This window comes from Chrysochloris asiatica, unplaced genomic scaffold (genome assembly GCF_000296735.1).
Source record: "Chrysochloris asiatica unplaced genomic scaffold, ChrAsi1.0 scaffold00331, whole genome shotgun sequence".
NCBI lineage: Eukaryota > Metazoa > Chordata > Mammalia > Afrosoricida > Chrysochloridae > Chrysochloris > Chrysochloris asiatica.
This window is the reverse complement of record NW_006408849.1, coordinates 1514850-1537590: the sequence shown is the minus strand read 5'-3', so window position 1 is coordinate 1537590 and position 22741 is coordinate 1514850. Positions and strand designations below refer to the sequence as shown.

Below are 22741 nucleotides of genomic sequence, written 5' to 3'. Positions count from 1 at the left end.
CTCTTGCTAAGACTTCCAGCACAATATTGAATAGGAGCGGTGACAGAGGGCATCCTTGTCTTATTCCTGTTCGCAGAGGGAAGGCTTCTGTATGATATTCTTGATGTCATCCAACAACTCTTCTGGTCTCCAGTCATTAGTGTCTAATGCATCAAATCTGTTCTTGAGATGGTCTCTACATTCAGATGGGATATGTTCAAGGTCATATTTTGGCTCTCGTGGATATGTTTTAATGTTCTTCAACTTCAGTCTAAAATTGCATATGAACAATTGATGGTCTGTTCCACAGTCTACTCTTGGCTTTGTTTTGGCCAATGATATTGACATTCTCCACCATCACTTCCCATAGATGTAGTTAGTTTGATTCCTGTGTATTCCATCTAGTGAGGTCCATGTATATAGTCACTTTTATGTTTTTTTAAAAAGGTATTTGCAATGAATAAGTTGTTAGTCTTTCAAAATACTATCATGCGATGTCCAGCATCATTTTTATCACCAAAACCATAGTTTCCAGCTACTGATCCTTCCTCTTTGTTTCCAACCTTCACATTCCAATCACTAGTAATTTCAATACATCTTGATTGCACATTTGATCAGTTTCCAACTGAAGAAGTCCATTGTTGTTAAGTGCTGTTGAGTCACTTCTGACTTATAGTGACCCTGGATAGGGCTTCCAAGAAGTGGCTGGTAGGTTTGAACCACCAACCTTGCAGTTTGCAGTCCAGTGCTTATCGTACAGTGCCACCCCAGGACTAAAGAAGTTGGTAGAGTTCTTCAATTTCATCATCACTGGCTTTAATGGTTGGTGTGTAAATTTGAATAATAGTGGTATTAACTGGTCTTCCTTATAGATAAATGGATATTATCGTATCACAGACAGCGTTGTACATCAAGACAGATCTCAAAATGTTCTTTTTGATGATAAATGTGGTACTGTTTTTCTTGAACTTGTTTTGGGCATAATAAACCATATGATTGATTCAAAATGGCCAATACCAGTCCATTTCTGTTCGCTAATGCCTAGGATCTTGATATTAATGTGTACCATTTAATTTTTTACAACATCTAATTTTCCTAGATACATGCTTCATATATTCCATGTTTCAATCATTAATGAATGATTTCAGCTGTTTGTCCTCATTTCGAGTTGTATCCCATAAACAAATGAAGGTCTCCATTCACGTCATTGTGGTCAACTCTACTTTGAGGCAGTAGCTCATCCCCAGTTGTATTTTAAGTGCCTTCCAACCTGAGGGGCTCATCTTCTGGCAATATATCTGACAATGTTCTGTTTTCATCTCCTGCTACTATACTTGACAATGTTCTGCTGCTGTTCATTTAAGATTTTCAGTGGCTAAACATTCAGAAGTAGTCGGCCTCTTCTTCTTCCTAGTCTCTCTTAGTCTGGAAGTTATGCTGAAAGTTCTCTACCAAGGATGATACTGGTGGTAGTGGTAGTGGTAGTGGTTGTGTGGAGTTGATTCTGACTCATAGCAATCTTGTGTAAGGTTTCTGAGTCTATGAATCTTTACAGGAGCAGAAAGTTTCATCTTCTCCCATGGAGTGGCTGGTAGATTTGAACTGCTGACTTTGAGGTTTGCAGCCTAACATGTAACCACTATGCTAGCAGGGTTCCTCACGAATGATCCTGCTGGTATTTAAAATACTGGTGGCATAGCTTACAGCATCACAGCAACATGCAAACCACCATAGTATGACAAACTGACAGACGAGTGGTGGTCCCAAGGCTTAGTAACCACCAATTTGCTGTTTGTTGGATTTGCCTACTATGGCTATTTCATATGAATGGAATCATGCAAGAGTTGCCTATTTGTATCTGGATTCTTTCACTTAACATCAGTCCATTTTAGAGGTTCATCTGAGGTGTGGCATACATGTATCAAGACTTCATTACTCTTTGTGGCTGAGTGATACTCCGTTGCATGTATATACCACACTGTAGCTATCTGTTGGTGGACATTTGAGTTGTTTCCACCTTTCTGCTGCTGGCTATAATGCTACTGTCAACACTTATGTACATTTTTTTATATAAACACAAATTTTTATTTATCTTAGGATAATTCCTAAAAGAGGAATTGCTAGGTCATATGATTAACTTCTAAGCAACTGCCAAACTGTTTTCCATAGCAGCTGTACCAGTTTACATTCCTACCAGCATTGCGGTGCTATGGGTTAATGCACCAGACTGCAAAGCCATTTGAACTACATGGTCGGTGGTTCAAGCTCACCAGTTGCTCCTTGGAAACCCTATACAGGGTCGCTATGGGTCGGAATTGACTCAACGACACTTAACAACAGCAACAACAACAACTAGCATTGTTTTTCCTCATTCACATTTGTTGTCTTATTCTACCCATCTTAGAAACCCTAAACCAGTTGTCAATGCCAATTCATAGTGGCCCCATAAAACAGAGAAGTACTACCCATTGGGGTTCCAAGTCCTGGTGGTGTTGTAGGATAAGCACAGGACTGCTAAGAGTAAAGTTAGTAGTTCAAGCTCATTAGCCACTCCGTGGGAGAAAGATGAGGCTCTCTGCTCCCATAAAGATTTACAGTCTTGGTATTCCTAGTCAGGGTTCCTGTGAGTCGGGATCAACTCAATGGCAGTGGCAAATCTTTACAGAATCACAATGCTACATCTTCCTCCCATGGAGCCATTGGGGGATTCAAACTGCCAACCTCATGGTTAACAGCCAAATGCTTAACCTTGTGCTACCAGTGCTTCTCCTAGGTATCCCACTAGTTGTTGTCAGGTACCGTCGAGTCATTTTTGGCTCATGGCAACCCTGTGCACAACAGAACAAAGCACTGCCTGGTCCTGCCCCAGTGTTGCAGTTGTGTCATTCCATCTCATTGGGGTTCTTCCTCTCTTTTGCTGACCTTTTCTGATAACATGTCTAAAATATGAGAGACAAAAATATCATCACCCTTGCTTCCAAGGGGCATTCTGGCTGTCCTTCTTCCAAGACTGAGCTGTTTGTTCTTTTGGCAGTCCATGGTACTTTTGTTACCAGGAAAGGTTTTCCCAAACCTGGGGCTAAGCCCTGATTAGGTCCTTGACTTCTGCTGAACAAGGAGAGATTAAGAGGCTCCACATGAACAAAGGTTTATTAGTGGACAAAGAGGGTAAAGAGCTCACAAGCAGGGACAGAAAGGGACCAAGCAATACTGGCCTCTGTTCTGATCAAAGTCTGACTGGGATTCAGAGGGTTTCGGGCAGGGAAAGACATCACATCTGTTCATCAAGGGAGGCACGGATTTCTGAGAAGTGACCCGTTTAGGAAGGGCCATGCTAACTGGGTGCATGCACAGCATTTCTTCAAGATGGATGCCACCTCAAAGGTCCCTGGTGGGGCAGACAAAATTTATTCTGGGATGTTTCAGTACTTTGGTTCAAGCCCTTCCCAGGGGCTGGCATTCTCTACCCATAATAGAAGTTTGCCCTTTAAGTTTGTGCACATGCTTAGGGAACTGAGTAAAGCCAGTCTGGCTTGTAAAACACCTTACAAGGAAGGAAAAGACAGGATTTTTTGTCTGATGACATCAAGAATATCATACAAGAAAAAAGAAAAATGTCTTTAAAAAGACAGAAAGAAAAGAAAAGACTCTAAAACTTGCTGTTGAGCATAAAGAAGCTAAAGTGAATGGAAGAAATGCGGACGTAAAAGAGCTAAACAGAAACTTTGAAAGGACAACTCAAGAAGACAGAGTCAAGTATCACAATGATATGTGCCAAGACCTGGAGTTAGAAAATCAATAGAGAAGAACACTCTTAACATTTCTCAGGCTGAAAGAACTGAAGAAAAAATTCAAGCCTTGGATTGTTTTACTAAAAGATTCTATGGGCAAAATATTGAATGATGCAAAAAGCATCAAAAGAAGATGGAAGGAATACACAGGGCCACTGTTCCAAAAAGAAATAGCAATGTTCAATCATTTCAAGAACCAGTGGTACTGAAGGAAGAAGTCCAAGCTGTACTGAAGGCATTGGGAAAAAACATGTCTCCAGGAATTGATGGAATACACATTGAAATCTTTCAACAAACTGATGCAGCACTGAAGGCACTTACTCTTCTATGCCAAGAAATTTGGAAGATAGTTACCTGGTCAACTGATTGGAAGAAATCCATTTTCTTTTTTTGCCCAGTCTAATAAGAGGTGACACAATGGAATGCAGAAATCATTGAACAATATCATTAATATCACACGCAAGTAGAATTTTGCTAAAGATAATTAAAAACTGGTTGCAACAGTACATCGACAGGGAACTTCCAGAATTCAGAAGAAAACATGGAACTAGGGATATCATCATTGACATCAGATGGATCCTGGCTGAAAGCAGAGAATACCAGAAAGATACTTCCTTGTGCTTTGTGGACTGTGTGAAGGCTTCTTTGATAATGTGAATCATAACAAACTATGGATAGCATTCCAAAGTATAGGCATTCCAGAACATTTAATTGTGCTCATGTGGAACCTGTACATAGACTAAGAGGATACCAAATGGTTTAACATCAAGAAAAAGTGTGCACAAGGATTGTATTCTTTCACCAGATTGTATTCTTTCACAATCTATATACTGAGCAGATATTCTGAGAAGCTGGATTGTTTGAAAAAATTTATGGCATCAGGATTAGATGAAAACTCTAACAATCTGTGATAGGTAGATGATATAACCTTACTTTCTGGAATCAAAGAGGACTTAAATACTTACTGATGAATATCAAAGACAACAGCAGGATGTCAAACTGATGATCTGCTCTGTAAACCTTCACTCAATTCACAATAAAAATTTTAAAAAGAAAAAGATTACAGCCTTCAGTATGGATTGCACCTTGTTGTAAAGAAAACAAAAATTCCCCACAGCTGTACCAATAAATAGCATCATGATAAATGGAGAAGACATCGACATTGTCAAAGACTACATTTTGCTTGGATCCACAACCAATACCTGTAGCAAGAAATCAAACAATGTACTGCATTAGGCAAATTTGCTGCAAAAACCTCTTTAAAGTGTTCAAGAACAAAGACGTGAATTTGAAGACTAAGGTGCATCTGACCCAAGTCATGATGGTTTCAGTTGCCTCATATGCATATGAAAGTTGGACAATGAATAAAGGTTAGATGCATTTGAATTATGGTGTTGGAGAAGAATATTGAAAGTACCATGGACTATTAAGAATATGACTGGGAATCAGGACCAACAAGCTACATCTCAGGATCAGGATCTGGAAAGCTCCCCAAAGTGGAGAGCAATCTCTCACTTCTCACTTCTTCAGTACTGAGTAGCTCTCTCAGCTCTTCTTGGCCATTCATGCAAGCAAGCACTCCCTTCTTTCTCCTGTGCTTGCCCCCCTCAGCCTCCTGAGGACAGGCCTCTCTGCCTCATGTCACTGTGCTGCTGGACCCCTCTGGGCCTGTCCCCACTGGCGGTACTCTTGGTTCTCTCCAGGACTGTTGCCATCTTCAATATTACAACCCTTGACCCATGTTACAGCTCTTTTAGTAGATTCCTTGTCTCCTTTCCTTCTGCTGTTTCTCTCTTCTCGCTAGCTTTGTCTTCTTTCTGTGTCTACCTGCTTCCTTTCTTGGCTTTTTGCGTTCCAAACAAGTGGTTTGCCATTGAATGCATCCAGGCAGCAAAAATCTGTGCCCATGAGAAAAAGCTCCCTTCTAGGACTGAAAGTTACAGCGAGCCTATTGCTGCCAGCCTAGCCCCACTCCCCCGCCTCACCCCCCACAGCCCAGCCCCACCAGAAGCAAGAAGATTATGCTGTGACAGAGCACAGACAGGCTGAAATCTCAGCCCCTACTCCCCCTGGCATGTACTCTGAAGAGAAGCCTCCATTCTCTGAACCTCCACTTGCTCCTCTGTTAAACTCAGCATCAGCCAAATGCTGAATCCTATGCGTAGTGGTTACGAATCAGGTCAGCAGTACGAAATTACCAGCTGTTCTGCGGGAGAAAGATGAGGCTTTCTGCTCCTGTAAAGATTTACAGTCTTGGAAACCCTGTACAGGGTCGCTATGAGTCGGAACCGACTCCACGGCACACAGCCACCACCACCATGGAGCTGAGGTCAGACATGCCTCCACCCTTGTTTACCAAATCTGACAACAACTGTCCCTTCCACAGTACTTTGTACTGCTCAGGTAGGTCCGTCATTCATTGCAGTGGCCACACAGAACACAGACACCAGACTCACAGCTATAGAGTTTATCGGGACTCAGGGCACATTCTTTCAGTCAGGATAGGGTCTTCCCAGCTGTGTCCTCAGGCAGACATCTCTCTGATTCTTGGCCTCTCATTGGGCCTTTTGGCATAGGCTCTGTTTGGGGCACTGCTAATAAATGCCCAAAGGACACTCCATTCCACTATAAACCTCAGCCTGAAGACACTCAGATATAGCTTAGTGGGCAGCAAATTTAGCTCCCCAGTTAAGATGCCTGGAAGCATCCTACTCCACAGTTGAGCCTCTTGCCCAAAGACACTAGCTCCATGGGCTAGGAAGTCCACCACTCTGCCTGCTGCTCTGGTGCTTGGTTCTGCTACTGCTGCTCCTCTGCTAACCATTCAGTATCACAGCTGTCTGTCCTTGAGTTCAAGGGAGTCACTGTGTAGGGATCTTAGAGTCCAAAGAACATGCTCCACTCCTAACTCTTCTTCTTTGGTGTACTGAGACCCCCAGCCCACTTCCTGCTTCAGAGATGGCTCATTTTATACCTACATTAAAATTCCAAGTTTCTACAATCACAGTTATCACAACTGAATCACATAATCCTGTCAGCGTCTTTCTCTACCTTCTCTCACCCAGATCTATCAGGGAGACCCAAACCCAAAAGTTGTTTAGTGGGACTTACAAAGACAATGGGTAGAAGAGCCATCTGAAGTAATCCACTGCATTGCAAGTACCCTTTGGGCATTTATCAGCAGCCCTAAAAGAGCTTTGTAACATTGCCCTGAGCAGGGCTGAGGCCAAGCATGGCAGAGAAGAGGCTGTCCTGATCAAAATATTGTATACTGAACATTTCTGGGCCTGAACTGTTAACCTGACAACTTCCCTAGTAAACTCCATAGTTGTGACTATGGTCTGTCAGTTCTGTGTAGCCATGGCAATGAATGGTTGAACCCAGTAGAAAGGTAGAACATACTGTGAGAGGGACAGCTGATATCAGAATTGGTAGAGAAGGGTGGAGGGTGGAGGCATGTCTGACCCCAACCTTATAGGAATCAGCCAGGGATGAATGAGTTCAATTCTCCTTCCCCTTGTGTAGTCAGAGGAGGCCAGAAGTCGCTCCCCACTCTTCTTCCAGTGGCATTATTCTTTTTTTCCAATTTTTAAATTTTGAATTGGGTGAAGGTTTACAGAGCAAATCATCAGTTTGACATTCAACATATCATACGTTGCTTCATTACATGATTGCAATCCTGTCCATGTACCAACAGTTAACAAACAGCATTTGCCTCTATTCACCTCAACTGTTGCATTCCTCCCTGTGTCTCCTGCTACCTTCATCTTTCTTCTGCTAACCTCCCTCTAGTATATTGTCTGCCCTGTCACCCATGTTAACATGTGTTAACATGTTAACTAGCCTGTGAATAATTTTCCCTTTCCCACCCCCGTAACCATCATAAAAAGTTTCTTTTATCAAGAAAACCTTTTTTTTTTTAACTGATTAACTGATTTCTGTCAGACTCCTTTAGGAGTCCTGGTGTGGCGCTGTGGGTTAATGCGCCAGACTGCAAAGCCATTTGAACTGCAAGGTAGGTAGTTCAAGTTCACCAGCTGCTTCTTGGGAACCCTATACAGGGTCGCTATGGGTCAGAACCGACTCAATGGCATGTCACAACAACAACAGTGTCCTTCAGGTTCATCCATGTTGTGCGATGTTTCACAGATTCATCACTATTCTTAAATGTTTTGTAGTATCCTGTTGTAAGCACCACCAAAGTTTGTTTAACTATACTGTTGATGGACATTTAGGCTGTCTCCATCTTTGTGATATATTTCCTGTAGAGAGCATATTAAAGGATCCTGTTTTCTTATCCATTCTGGTCTTCATGTCTCTTGACCAGCCCATTTAATCCATTTGCATTCCATGTAATTATCAATAGGTATGAACTGATTGCTGTCATTTTTCTGTGTGTGTGTGTGTGTTTTTGTGGTGTGGCTGGATTCCTTGTTCCATATAATTTTCTATGCTGAGTTCTTTTTGTTTGTGGGCTTTCTTTTCATTTCTGTTGTGTTAATGTTTACTAAATTCTTCTACTTTTCCTCTTTAAATTTTGATGTGCAGGTATATAATTTTTCTTTGAGCTTACCCTGTAATTTATTAATTTTCCCTCTACGTCAAACAGTTTTATCTTGAAATCGACTTGACTTCCTCACCATTTGGAAGTTCTGTATCTACACCCTTCACTCTTTTTCCAGCTATGACATTTCTACATATACACACAATGGAATATTATTCCGCTCTTTACGAATCGGGCTATGAACCTTAAGGTCAGCAGTTCAAAACTACCAGTTGTTCCGTGGGAGAAAGATGAGGCTTTCTACTCCCTGTAAAGATTTACAGCCTCCGAAACCCTGTACTAGGGTCACTATGAGTCTAAACTGACTCCACAGCACATAATAACAACGAATAGAAATAGGAGTCCTGGGGTGGCACTGTGGGTTAATGCGCTGGACCTCAGGGTCCATTTGATCCGCAAGGTCGGCAGTTCAAGCTCACCAGCTGCTCCTTGGAAACCCTGTACAGGGACGCTGTGGGTTGGAACCGACTCGACGGCACTTAACAACAAAACAGAAATAAAGTTCTGATGAATATGGAAAACACTCTGAGAGAAACAAGTTAGTCATGGAGGGCCACATGTTGTGTGATTCCTTTTATAGTCAAAAGCAAATACATATAGAAAGAAAGCAGATTAGACAGAATACAAAAAAGTAAGGGAAGGGGAGGTTGGGGAGCAATCAATTAATGGGTATGAAGTGTTTTCAGGGGCAATGAAAACATTTTGAAATTAGATAGAGATGATACTTGTACAACATTGTAAATGCACTAAATGGCACCATATTGTGTGCTCTAAAGTGGTGAACTGTATGCTATGTGACTTTTAAGCACATACATGCCCCGGCTGTGTTTTCATAGACAGATGCTCAGGAGGTGGCTTCGGTGGTAAGCGCCCGGGAGATCCAGGCTGTGGCGGAGCTGCTGCAGATCTCCCCCGAGGGCCTGCAGAAGGCCATCACCTTCAAAGTGACCGTGAGTCTGCAGGTTCTTGGGCTGCTAACAGAGCTTCCTTGTTGGGGCCTAGACAGCAAGCCTGCTGTCTCCTGTGGGCCGCCTTTTCCACCCACCCACCTTTCTGTCCCTGTCCCTCTTGCAGGCCTGTGAGGAGGTCCTCAAAGGGTGATTCTCATATCTCCTGCTGTTCCCTCCCACTGCTGCTCATATGTCTAAACCCAGCTCAGTCTTCCCCTCTTCCAGGGCTACTTCTGCCTGAATCCCACAAGCCCTGAGCCCTCCGACCTTCCCATTGTACTACCCTGACCAGCAGCCACCAGCCCTGCCAGTGTAACTGGGCAGAAGGAAAAGCAGGGGATCCCCATCTGTGCTGCCTCTGGCCTGAGCTGAGTCACACCGTCTCCCTCGCCTGCCTTCTCTGTGTCCCCCTTCCCCATCCTCAGGGGACTTTCTGAAGGCAGTGGCCAGCCTGCTGTCAGCTCAGAGACCATTGTCTTCCCTAGGAGACACTGAGAGAGAAGATCTTCACACCTTTGACTGTGGAGAGTGCAGTGGATGCCAGGTAAGCCTGATGTGGCTGGTCAGACCCCCAGGCCCTCGCCCCGCACTGTGTCCTGCATTAGAAATACTCTTTCCCTTTCAGGGACGCCATAGCAAAGGTCTTGTATGCATTGCTGTTTGGCTGGCTCATCACCAGGGTGAATGCACTGGTGTCTCCCCGGCAGGACACAGTGTCCATCGCCATCCTGGACATCTATGGCTTCGAGGTGGGAGCTGTGTGGCAGGATGGGGCGCGGTGGCTGAGGCTTCCCATCCCCATGCCTCGTCATCCCTTTCCGAGTCTCTCCCTCGCCCACACACCCAGCTCTCAGGAGACCAGGGAAGAGCTGTGACAGGAACACCTAGCGATGGCAATACTTGAGGGGAGAGGGGACAGGTCAGGTATTCTTCCTGAAGAGAAGGAGACCCCATGACATAATGCCTGAAGAAGAGTTAGGGGGAATAGTGTCTGTCCGGGCCTGGAAGTGTGTGGGGCAAGTGTCTAGAAACTTGGGCTTATGCCGTGAGTGCTGGGTTGAATGTACAGTGGAGAGCTGGGTGATGAGAATAGACGTGAAGGTTGACACTTCCACTTGGGGGTTCCTTCTCAAACTCTGTAGGGCTATCCCAGGCAGAGGGAACACTGGGGCCCTCAGATGTTTCATGTTTTCCATGAGTACATAGCACCTGCTATGTACTTCACTCAATCCTTACAATAACTGTATGATACAGGCTGTCAGCATCCCCATTTTACAGAGAAGGAACTGAGGCACAGAGCAGTTGCCTAAGGTCACACAGCTAGAAAATGACTTGAATCTGGGTAGAAGGCTCCATGTCTGTGCTGCCTTTCATCAGAACCTTGAATGTCAGGCTTCTGCCTTGTTTCAGGGTAGCCATGAAGGGAACAGCTGTTCTGTGCTCAGGCAGTGAGGGCTCTGGGCCTGGCTTGCCTGCCAGCCGAGGTGGGACCAGGCCCAACTCTCACTTCCCACCCGGCAGGACCTGAGCTTCAACAGCTTTGAGCAGCTGTGCATCAACTATGCAAACGAGAACCTTCAGTACCTTTTCAACAAGATTGTCTTCCAGGAAGAGCAGGTGTGCAGGCCCCATTAGCACTCCCATCCCCATCCTGAATGGCCAGGTCAGCCTGGGGCCACCTTGGAGACAGATGGGGAAGTACTGGTTCTCTAAGGCACACCCTTGGCTGTCAGGCAGTGGGACCAGTCCATATGAAGGCTTGGAGAGCCACCTTGGGGGTTCCTTCTTAACCTTGTAGGGCTATCCCAGGCAGAGGGAACAGTGGGGCCCTCAGATGGTTCATGTTTTCCTGTGAGGCATGTAAGCTGAGGTGGCCTGAGCAGGTCTCTCTCTACATGGATCACCCTTGAGCCTCTGTTGCCTGTTGCTTGCAGGAGGAGTATGCCCGTGAGCGGATTGACTGGCAGGAAATCACATTTGCCAACAACCAGCTCTGTATCAACCTCATCTCACTGAAGCCCTATGGCATCCTGCGCATCCTCGATGACCAGTGTTGCTTTCCCCAGGTGAGCCTGTGAGACCACTCAACACCACTGAGTCCTTCATTCCTCTCTGCCCTGGCCTGGGGATAGGAGTCTGGGACACCCAGCCAGTTCACAACCTGGGGGAGTCAAGGTCAGACAGAGAGCCTGGGAAGTCAGAGAAAGCTTCCTAGGAGAGATGACCTTGGGGCTGGCCCTCAAATCCTGATGATGTACACAGAGTGGGGTGGGTGCTCTGGGCAGTGGGACTAGAGAGGGCAATTACAGCTGAACTGGGGGGAAGCTGCTGGGAACTGAGCTACCAGTGCCTACCTGCAAGGATCTACTCAGTTCTGAGGTTCACTTGCTTCCACCTTTGGTGCAATGGACAGCCTTAGGAAGATGTGAGTTATTCGTCCCTAATGCTTGCACTGGACTATGAACCACAAGATCGGCAGTTCAAACCCACAGCAGAGTTGCTGTAAGTCAGAATTGACTTGACAGCACTGAAAACAACAACAATACTTGCTAGAAACCTTGCCACCAAGCCAGGAACAGGTCATTTCCCCTGAGTGCCCACCCATTGACTTTCGCCTGCACTAGGCCACAGATCACACATTCCTGCAGAAGTGCAACTACCACCATGGCACCAACCCACTCTACTCCAAACCCAAGATGCCACTGCCTGAGTTCACGATCAAGCACTACGCAGGCAAGGTCACTTACCAGGTGAGACCCAAGGGACAGCGGGCTTGGCCTCCCCACACCTCAGTTCCCCTGTCTCTGCAGGACTTAGAAGTAGATTCCATCTCTGGCCCTGCAACTTCCTAGGGCCATCTGGAAAATAGGAATAATAGTACCCTTCTACTAGAAGCCTGGAGTCCTAATGTGGTGCTGTAGGATAAGCACTGGATTGCTAACCACAGGCCAGCAGTTTAAACCCACCAGCCACTCACTGGAAACCCCATACCAGGTCACTATGAGTCAGAACCAACTGGAAAACACTTAACAACTGGAAGCCTACAGTGGGTTTAAAAAGAATGCTTATTCTCAGCAGTAGAATCATGGAAGTCAGCCTCATCCTTACAATCTTAGGTACATTCCTGCCCTGGAGGTATTTGGGGCCAGCATTCTAGGCCTCTGTCTTCATCTGGGCCTCATTTATCATCATCTGTGAAATGGGCACAGATTAGTGTTGAACACTAAGGATGGGGACCAAGACCCACACTGGTTATGTGAAGCCATAGCTAGAAGCCATAGTTAATGCCCATCAGGGGTGGGGAGGGTGGTGGGAAGGGGGACCATAGCAAGAGGGAGGACCTAGTCCCTCCTGGGGCAGACAGAGAGACATAGACCATAGGGGCCCTCCTCACACTCCATGAGGGAGCCAAGTTAACATAGACTTGGCTGGGGTGTCTTTCTACCCTGTTCCTCTAGGCTGTTTGGGTTGGAGGGTGGTGGCCTGAGCTTCCCCCATGTTCTCTCTTTTAGGTGCACAAATTCCTGGATAAAAACCATGACCAAGTACGCCAGGATGTGCTGGACCTGTTTGTAAGGAGCCGGACACGGGTAAGCCCCCCCCCAGCCCATAGTCCTGACCCCATTACCCGGGACTCTACCACCTGGGTGCTACCCTGGCCTGGCTCTGCCTCACTTAGCTTGCCCCAAAACCTGAATCCACAGGAAAATGGGAAGGCACCCCAGTCTTATCATTGCTTGCTTTGACTAGTCCTATCCTCTAGCTGGCACTGTCCATGGTGGGCTCGGCCTCATTGCTGCAGCCCCAGCCTACCTCATGCCCGAGGTTGATGCTGTGACACACAGCACAGACCTGGTTGGAATCCCAACCCTTGTTCTCCCTGGCATGTCCCCTGAGGAGGCACCTCCACTTTCTGGTCCTCTACTTGCTCCTCTGTCAAGTGTGTGCCTGTCCAAGACTGTGTGTGTGTGTAACAGGCCCACCTCAGGCCCAAGTATTGCTTTTCAGTACCCAATGTGTGTTCTCTGTCTGAAGAAGAAAACCTATCACAGCCCAGTCATGGAACAGGCCCTTGGAAGGTGCTGAATGTTCTGTCTTGAGAGGCGTACAAGCCAGAAGGCCAGAGGCCTCACAGATAGGGGTGGAAGCTTTAGGACCCTCTGGTCTGGAGATGCATTTTTTTTTTACTGCTTTTTTCTCTCCTTCCCTCCACTTCTGCTGTCCTCGGTCTCCCCCTTCCTCCCCTACACCTCTCCATCTCTTGGTTCCTTAACCCTCACCCCTGCCCAGGTTGTGGCACACCTCTTTGCCAGTCATGCCCCGCGGGCTGCCCCTCAGCGCCTGGGCAAGAGCGGCTCAGTCACCCGACTTTACAAGGCACACACAGTGGCTGCCAAGTTCCAACAGTCTCTTTTAGACCTGGTGGAAAAGATGGAGAGGTGGGCATGGCCAGTGGGCGTGTCTGGTGGGTGGGCCATCTCACGACCCTCAGCAGGGGAGTTCCTTCTTTTGGGGGCCTCACGTTCCCTGCTTGCTGCCCTGTGCAGGTGTAGCCCCTTGTTTGTGCGTTGCCTGAAACCCAACCAAAAGAAGGTGAGTGATGGCTGAGGTCTCTGGGAAAGCCAGAGCTCCCCTCCACGCTGGGTGGCCCTGGGCCAGGCGCTCTGCCTCGCGGGCTCTCCTTCTGTCCAGCCCACCATGGGTTGTTCTCCTTGCTCTTGCACCCTCACAGGAGCCAGGCCTCTTTGAGTCAGAGGTCGTAATGACACAGCTGCGCTACTCAGGGGTGCTTGAGACTGTGCGTATCCGAAAGGAGGGCTTCCCAGTGCGGCTGCCATTCCAGGCATTTGTTGACAGGTATGTCAGTCAGGGGTTCCTGGGTGCCATAGACTCCGGGACCCAGAACAGAGACTGCAGCATCGACTGGGTCTTACACAAGGCCACCACATATAGCCGTCACGTGGTCAATACCATTACTGTTTTCCGTTTTTTCAGATTTGCATTATATTTGTGTTGACTTCAAAAAGGTTGGTGTTGCTAGTTCTAATGACCATTTTCCAGGAGAAAGTGTCTTGTTCTGCTGAAATCATCATTTTGACAAATGTACACAAGTACTTTTTTTTCATTAGGCCAGGCCTCCCTGAGACACGTGTGGTCCTGTGGACAGGTGTACCAGGCCCCCAGCTGAGTGTGCTCTCTGCAGGTACCGTTGTCTAGTGGCCCTCAAGCATAGCCTGCCAGCTAATGGGGACATGTGTGTGTCAGTGCTGAGCCGCCTGTGTACTGTTGTGCCTAACATGTACCGAGTCGGAGTCAGCAAGGTGAGTCCTACCCCTGCGGGTCCCCAGAATGCCTGAGCTAGAGCCTCCTGTCCCAGAAGCAATCCAGATAAACTTAGTAGATGTTATGCTGACCCCATCTCTGGACCTTTGTCCAGGCAACTCCTAACTGCCTGGTTCACCACTGCTCTTTCTTGTTGTTGTTAAGTGCCGTGGAGTCGGTTCCAACTCATAGCGACCCTGCACAGGGTTTCCGAGGCTGTAAATCTTTACAGCAGCAGAACGCCTCCTCTTTCTCCCGCAGAACCGCTGGTAGTTTCGAACTGCTGACTTTGCGGTTCACAGCCCGATTCGTAACCACTACGCTACCACTGCTCTTTCTTGTTGTTGTTGTTGTGAAGTGCCGTCGAGTCGGTTCCGACCCATAGCGACCCTGTACAGGATTTCCAAGGGTGTAAATCTTTACGGGAGTAGAAAGCCTTATCTTTCTCCCGCGGAGCGGCTGGTAGTTTCGAACCGCTGACCTTAAGGTTCGCAGCCCGATTCGTAACCACTACGCTACCACTGCTCTTTCTTACATGCCTCCAAATCCAGCCTGTCCTCCAGCCAGCTCCCTGCCTGCCCTGTTTGTTCTGTCTCCATGTGCTTCTAGGGAGGAGGGAGCCCACCCGTCCAGCCACCTGGCCCTTACTTACCTCAGTGCTTACCTCCTGTTCCCAGCTGTTTCTTAAGGAACATCTGTACCAGCTGCTGGAGAGCATGCGGGAGCGGGTCCTGCACCTGGCAGCCCTCACACTGCAGCGCTGCCTCCGGGGCTTCTTCATCCAGCGGCGATTCCGCTCCCTTCGCCATAAGATTATCCTGCTACAGAGCCGGGCCCGCGGCTACCTGGCCAGGTGGGGCCCAGAGAGGGTGGATTCCTTGGGGCCCTATTGTTGTTGTTGTTAAGTGCCGTGGAGTCGGTTCCGACCCATAGCCACCCTGTACAGGGTTTCCGAGGGTGTAAATCCTTACGGGAGTAGAAAGCCTCATCTTTCTCCCGCGGAGCGGCTGGTAGTTTCAAACCGCTGACTTTAAGGTTCACAGCCCGATTCATAACCACTACGCTACCAGAGCTCCTTTTGGGGCCCTATAGCCAGGTTTAAGAGAGGCTGTGCCTGAGCTTAGGGAGTGAGCTCTCTGCCCTGGGGGCATGCAGGCAGAGGGTAGAGGTTTCTGAAGAAAGAATGATCCAATTCACTGGGTATCCTTGTGCTGGTGGGTGGGAAAGTTAGTTCAGCTGGGGGCCCCAGCCTAGATATCTAGGACCCTGATGGAAATATATTGTTGTTAAGTGCCGTCAAGTCAGGTCCAACTCATAGTGACCCTGCATATCAGGTGAGGACCTTTTTTTACTGCCAAAATTTATAACATCATTTGTGGATCATGCAAAATTAACAACTTAAAAATTAGGCTGCTATATTTGGTCAAATATTGTGGCGCTGTAGGATAAGCACACGACCACAAGATCGGTTTGAACTGCAAGGTTAGCAATTCAAACTCACCAGGCGCACTTCAGAAACCTTATACAGGGTCGCTGTGCGTCGGAATCTACTCAATAACAACAACAACGTCAGGACAAAACTGCAGTTCCCTTGGCAGGGCTAGACTGTAGGCTGGACATTCCCCACCCTTGCTGTATATAATGTTTCCAAGGAACAGCTGGTGGCACCACATAGACAGGTTAATTGGGTCCTAACACTTGACTTGGTCTCTGACCTTGACTAAGTCAACTCTACTTTGAGCTCATTCCAAACCTCTGTGCCAGAGTGAAGTGTAGGCAGCCTGGGTAGGCATCTCTACCCTCTTGGTAACCTGTGACTCCATTCCCCACACCCCCACACCAAGATATCTTCTGCCATCCACAGGCAACGATATCAGCAGATGAGGAGGAGTCTGGTGAAGTTCCGGTCCCTGGTGCACTCATACATAAACCGCAGGCGCTACCTCAAGGTATAAGTCGCCACCCCCCTCGCCTCTGTGCCTGGGCCCAGGGAGCAGAAGGAGGGGCAGCACATGCGCCTGTTGCTGCCTCGCTAGCCTACCATCTACCCTTGGTGCTTGTGGAGAGGGTTCAGTGAGATGGTGCACATGACCACTGGGCTGGGCCAGCTTCACATTTTCACCATTTTCACACTTCACACTATGGAAACGAGGGGTATGGTTCTGCAGAGGGTGTGGGTCTTGGCCTGTAGTCATGTGGGCCGCCACCAAAGCCCTTAGGAGCTGCATCACGTTTACTGAAGGCTTCTAAAAGTCCTCCATGTAGGTCTCTCTTCCCCTAAAGTTTTCCTCTGGCCTTCCTTTGCCTCGTCTCTCTCTTTCTCTGTCTTTCCTCTTTCCCTGTGTTTCTGGCCACATGCCTGCCTCCTCCTGCCCCCCTCGACGTGGGCACAGTGGCCACAGCCTCATGGACAGGGCTCCAGTCTGCAGGCATAGTTGCCCCTTTATCTTCATGCCAGCTACCTGTGCAAGCTGGCACAGGCCCGCCCCAGTCTGGCGGCTGCCGTTGCCCCTCCTGCCATGCCTGCCTTGACCATCTGCTCTCCTGCAGCTGAAGGCAGAGCTGAGGCACCAGGAGGAGGAGGCGTGGCTTCGGGAGCAGGAGGTGGGTGCAGGGTCCGGGTAGGTAGCAAGGGCTGGGAGGCTGGCAGGTGGGGGTGTGGCAGGCTGGTCTCCTCACATATGCCCTCCCTCCAGGAGCTGAACAAGCGTGAGGTGGTGGCTGTGGGACACCTGGAGGTACCTGTGGAGCTGGCTGGGCTCCTGCGGGCAGCAGCAAGTATGTCTGTGCTGGATGGCGGTGGGGGCAGTATGAACGGGATGGATGTGAGCAGGCACAGTTGCCAGGCACTAATACCCTCTGCAGGCCTCCGAGTGGCCCAGGTGGCCCCCATTCGGACTCCTCGGCTCCAGGCTGAGCCCCGTGTCACGTTGCCCCTGGATATCAACAACTACCCCATGGCCAAGTTTGTTCGGTGTCAATTCAAGGTAAGGGCTACTTGAGGCACACAGGAGCTGGTCAGTGGGCACTGGCCAATCTGAACTGACCTGGCCCACAACCTCGGGCATCATAAACAGGCCTAACCCTGTGCCTTTTGGTGTCACTATGGCCTCTTCAGTGCTAGATCATGGGCAGCTGGTCCAGCCACAGCACAGCAGCCTTGCCTAACTTTCCACCCTTCAGGAAGGGCTCAGCCATTGATTTGCTGAAGCTGGTATCTGCCTCACCCATATACTGGGGACAAGAACCTGTGCTTCACAGACTCTGTGCACCCACCTGGCATAGAGTTGTGAATCCAGATGTGCCCCCAGGAACCCTCCTTTGGGATGCTAACAGTGCCTCTGAGGACCCCTCTCACGTGGCTGCCGGCAGAACACCACAGGGAAGCCCTGACCATCTTCAAACTGGTATGACATCCCCAGGCTACATGCAAATTCATAGTCCCTACCCTTTAAGCTCTGGTAGCGTAGTGGTTACGAATCAGGCTGCAACCGCAAGGTTAGCAGTTTGAAACTACCAGCTGTTCCACAGGAGAAAGATGAGGCTTTCTGCTCCCATAAAGATTTACAGCCTCGGAAACCCCGCTATGAGTCGGAACCGACTCCACGGCACACCACCCTTGAGGTCATGCCATGAGGCTCCCAGACCTTCCCTCCTGGGCCCTCTATTACCCCCTTTCATGAGACCAGATCTCCTCTTTGGAGGAGAGACTTCTATGTCATTGGGGGGATCTGGCCTCCTTTCTTCCAGCCATCTTCCTGGCAACAAAGCTGCATTGGAGCCTCTCTGGAGCATTGTAGGAACACTGAAAATAGGACCCAGGTCCTCCTCTCAAAGACTTCCTAGTCTGAGGAGGAGCTAAAGTAGATTCTGTAGATTGAGGTTGAGCAGAGAAACTGGGGCTGTCCAGGCAAGAGACCTCTAGACCCTGAGCAGGGTTAGAGAGGACTCCCTTAAAGGAGAGACATTGGAGCTAAATTTGAAAGGAGTCAGAATTTGCCAAGCAGGGAAATGTGGTAAAAGTGCAGCAAGAATGGGAAATTGATGGGGTCCAAACAGAGTCAGGTGAGAGGGGTCTGTAAGGTTTTGAGTGACAGACCTAGAGCTTGGATTTCATCCCAGGGTCACTAGGTAGCTGTGGAAGGGATGTGGTCAGGATTAAATGTTAGAAAGAACCCTCTGGGGCCTGGATGGACCAAGAGTGTCGGGAAGGAGCTGGTGCTGCAGAAAACCTCTAGAAGGTTCATGAGCAGGAGAGAAAGTCAGTATAGACTTTGGATCTGACTTTCCCCGAAGTTAGGGTAAATAGAATATGTCCTGGTGTGGCGCTGTGGGCGAATGCGTCAGACTGCATTATCTGAATTGCAAGATCGGTGGTTCAAGCTCATCAGCTGCTCCTTGGAAACCCTACATAGGGTCACTGTTAGTCAGAATTGACTTGACGGTACACAACAACAATTATGAAACATGGGGGACTTTTGTGGATATGGGACACCAGAGGGACATGAGAGGGACTCATGTTGGTTGGGGGAACCAGGCAGAAACTCCTTTCTGAGAGGCCCAGAGAGTCTGTTTATGTCCCAGGTTCTGCGTTTTATGGGTGATCCCCACCTGCACAGTACCCGGGAGCAGGTCTTCGGGAACTACATTGTACAGAAAGGGCTGGTGGTGCCTGAGCTACGTGATGAGATCCTGGTACAGCTGGCCAACCAGGTGTGGCGCAACCCCAATGCCTACAATGCTGAGCGGGGCTGGCTCTTGCTGGCCACCTGCCTCGGCAGCTTCGCACCTTCCTGGCGCCTTAACAAGTACCTCCTCAAGTGAGTGGGACCTGGTGGGCAGTGGGGCAGAGGGGCGAGAGGCAGAATCATGAGGATCAACCTGGAAATGAGGTCTCTATGCTTAGAAACTCAGGCCTGGGCTTGCTCTCCACCTCCACTGGGCAGGCCTTCACAGCATTGGGTAGGATTCAGGTCAGACTGTGTAAAGGACTTACAGAACTTACAGGGTGACAAGACCAGGATGTTGAAGACTTGTGAAAGAATATATTGCCATCTGTGGCACTGCAGGTTAATGCACTGAACTGCAGGGTTGGTTTGAACGTCAAGGTCTGAGGTTAAAGCTCACCAGTTACTCCTTGGAAACCCTATACAGGGTCTCTATGAATCACATCTGACTTGATGGCACTTGACAGCAACAACAACATGTCATTGTTGTTGTTAAGTACCACGGAGTCAGTTCCAACTCATAGTGACCCTGCACAGGGTTTCCAAGACTGCAAATCTTTACAGAAGCAGAAAGCCTCACGGAACAGCTGGTAGTTTCAAACTGCCAATCTTGAGGTTAACAGTCCGATTCGTAACCACTACACTACCAAAGCTCCTACATGTGGTAGAGTGTAGAAAAGTGATTAAGAGCATGGGCTCTGGACTCAGAAAGTCTGGGTTCAAATCCCAGTTTAGCCACATATGAGCTGTGTGACCTCGAACAAGTTGCTTAGCCTCTTGGGCCTCAATTTCCTCACACGTATAATCATGATAGTGCAATAATGATAAAGCTAGTACCTGTAACAATAACAACGGATTCCTGGTGTGACGACCCTGTAGGGTTGGCACTAGACTGCACACCACAAGGTCAGCAGTTCAAACCCACCAGCTGCTCCTTGGAAACCCTATATAGGGTCACTATGAGTTGGAAATGATTCAACGGCACTTAACAGCAACAACAAATACAATAACAGTAGCAGTAATGATAATGATAGTGCCTACCTTATAGACTTATGCATATGCAATGCTTAGAACAGACACTAGTGCGGTGTGAATAAGTGTTCCCACCACCATCATCGGAGTCCTGGTGTGGCGCCATAGGATAAGCCCTAGACCACAAGGTCAGTTTGAACCACAAGGTCATCAGTTCAGATTCACCAGCTGCTCCTTGGAAACCCTATACAAGGTCACTATGAGTTGGAACCAACTTGATGGGACTTTAACAGCAGCCATCATCAGTATTATTATGTCACCATTTTGTCTGAGAAGGGTGATTTATAAGGAGAAGAGCTTTGGCAAACCCCAGGTACAAATCGTTGCTTTGACATTTACCTGCTCTGTGACTTGGAGCAAATCACTGCCCCTGTCTGAACACGTTTCCTCATCTGTAAGTGAAGATATGAGGTAGACAGAGCCTCACTGGGTCCGTGCAAAGTAATGGAATGGGCAGCTCCCTTGACCAGTCTTGTGATTCTGATGGTACCACCTGCCTGTCGGTCCCAGGCTTTCCTGTGGGCATAGCTCTTGGCTCCCTCTTATAGACTTCCAGGTACTGCTTTCATGCTGCTCCCTGGCCAGATTCAGCAGCAGAGGGCCAGGCATGAGGGGTGCCTGGCTAGGGAGAGATCTGATTCATTGGCCCTGAGGCCAGAGTTGACTCTCAATGCCATGTCTTGTGATATGAGAACTTTGAAGATCAAGGAAGGCAGGGAATCTAGCCAGAGCTGCCTGGTGGAATAACAGAGGGCCGTTCTGGCTCCAAATTTCCTGCCTACCTCCAGCTACAGACCCCATCCCATCAATGGCATTTGGCTTCAGAAAATGTAAGTGGGCCAACTTGGAACCTCCATGGCCTGTCCTTGGACCTTTGTGCTGGCAGGAGATACCCTGGGCAAGCCTGGAGTGGTGCCTTCAGCCTAGCCCTGAAGCTCTGGGCTATACTAGAACCACTTCAGTCGGCTCTCAGAGTTCTGACATAGCCTTTTCAGCCTACCTTAGAGCTCTGGGCTAGTCTGGACCTCTCTTAACCTAGCCTGAGACAGCCCCCAATCCTGGATCAAGATCCCTTTTGATCGTGACTCCAACCTCATCCACCAGGTTTGTGTCTGATTACGGGCAGAATGGCTTTCAGGCTGTGTGTCAGCAGCGCCTCATGCAGGCTATGGGCCGGGCCCAGCAGCAGGGCTCCGGGGTCGCCCGAACCTTCCCCCCGACCCACCTTGAGTGGAGAGCTGCCCAGGAAAAAGCCAGCATGGCACTAGATGTGGGCTGCTTCAATGGTGAGCTGCCCTCCCCACCCTGATACTATCCCCCCTGGGCTCAGGAGAAACTGCAGGGGGAGAATTTTCAGCTGGGGAGGACCCTACCCAGATGTGGTTTTGGACCTGGGGGTGGGAAGAAGGGATAAGGCAGAGGCCTGGAGGCTACAGGCCTGGGGTTGTGGAGAATAGCAGAAGCCTGGGCTACAGACAAGCTTAGGTTGAGCCCAGCACCTGTTGCCTCCATAGGAGACCAGTTTTCCTGCCCAGTGCACTGCTGGAGTACAGGGGAAGAGGTGGCTGGAGACATCCTAAGGCACAGGTTGGCTCCCCAAGTACCCCACCAGCACCTCTGGTACACCTGGGACAGAGACCATAGGATCCTCTTTGATCAGGCTCCTCTCCCAGGGCCACCCAGGCAGTGCTTGATGGCGCCTTTTCTCATTCCCATCCCTCCTGCAGGGGACTGATTGATGGCTGGCGGGGCTGGACGGTAGCCATGAAGAACGGGGTCCAGTGGGCAGAGTTGGCTGGCCATGACTACGTGTTGGACGTGGTGTCAGACCTAGAGCTACTCAGGGACTTCCCGCGGCAGAAGTCCTACTTCATCGTGAGCACAGAAGGGTCCACAGCTGGCAGAGGAGGCCCCAGAGTGTAGGTCGCTACCTGGACACTCTCTCGTACAGATGGTCTCCCCAGGGTCTCTGCCAGCTGCTGGGTGAGGTCTCTGGAGGAGGTGGACTTCTCCTAAGAGTCCTGCCTTTTAAGAAGAGAGCTGCTGACTTTTGGGGCACAGGAGAGAATTAGGGGTGGGTTTTCTGTGGGCTGTGGATCTTTCTGGGGGTCAGCTGTTCCATGAGTCCATTCTCCACAGGATGTTTGGGAGCAGCTGGGACTCAGATGAGGATGCACCCATGAAGCCCCAGCCCCAAGGGCATGTGCCCCAAGTGTCTGATGCCTGTGGGTACTGCAGCCACAATGAGGATGGTACACCTGGGGAGACTGAGGCCCAGGGAGGGACAGTGACCCACTCACACCAGTCAGCGATGGCTGCTGTCTCTGGTGGGAGGGAGCCTGGGGGCCATGGGGCTGGAGAGCAGCAAGAGACAAG

At 48.9% G+C, this 22741-nt stretch overlaps 1 protein-coding gene across 1 annotated transcript in view; it reads left to right on the top strand.

Annotated features, from left to right (window-relative positions):
- The window catches only part of MYO15A (myosin XVA), a 131685-nt gene that overhangs the window by 28442 nt on the left and 80502 nt on the right, over positions 1–22741 (top strand). Inside the window, exons 11-32 of the mRNA XM_006875549.1 lie at positions 9171–9284; positions 9770–9828; positions 9910–10033; positions 10806–10901; positions 11219–11350; positions 11909–12034; positions 12797–12874; positions 13575–13723; positions 13832–13877; positions 14017–14141; positions 14488–14605; positions 15284–15459; positions 16471–16555; positions 17157–17210; positions 17303–17402; positions 17481–17593; positions 17918–18013; positions 19191–19426; positions 21470–21651; positions 21880–21952; positions 22093–22284; positions 22505–22692. Coding sequence (XP_006875611.1) covers positions 9171–9284; positions 9770–9828; positions 9910–10033; positions 10806–10901; positions 11219–11350; positions 11909–12034; positions 12797–12874; positions 13575–13723; positions 13832–13877; positions 14017–14141; positions 14488–14605; positions 15284–15459; positions 16471–16555; positions 17157–17210; positions 17303–17402; positions 17481–17593; positions 17918–18013; positions 19191–19426; positions 21470–21651; positions 21880–21952; positions 22093–22284; positions 22505–22692 — 2662 coding nt within the window. The remainder of the gene's footprint in view (positions 1–9170; positions 9285–9769; positions 9829–9909; positions 10034–10805; positions 10902–11218; positions 11351–11908; positions 12035–12796; positions 12875–13574; positions 13724–13831; positions 13878–14016; positions 14142–14487; positions 14606–15283; positions 15460–16470; positions 16556–17156; positions 17211–17302; positions 17403–17480; positions 17594–17917; positions 18014–19190; positions 19427–21469; positions 21652–21879; positions 21953–22092; positions 22285–22504; positions 22693–22741) is intronic.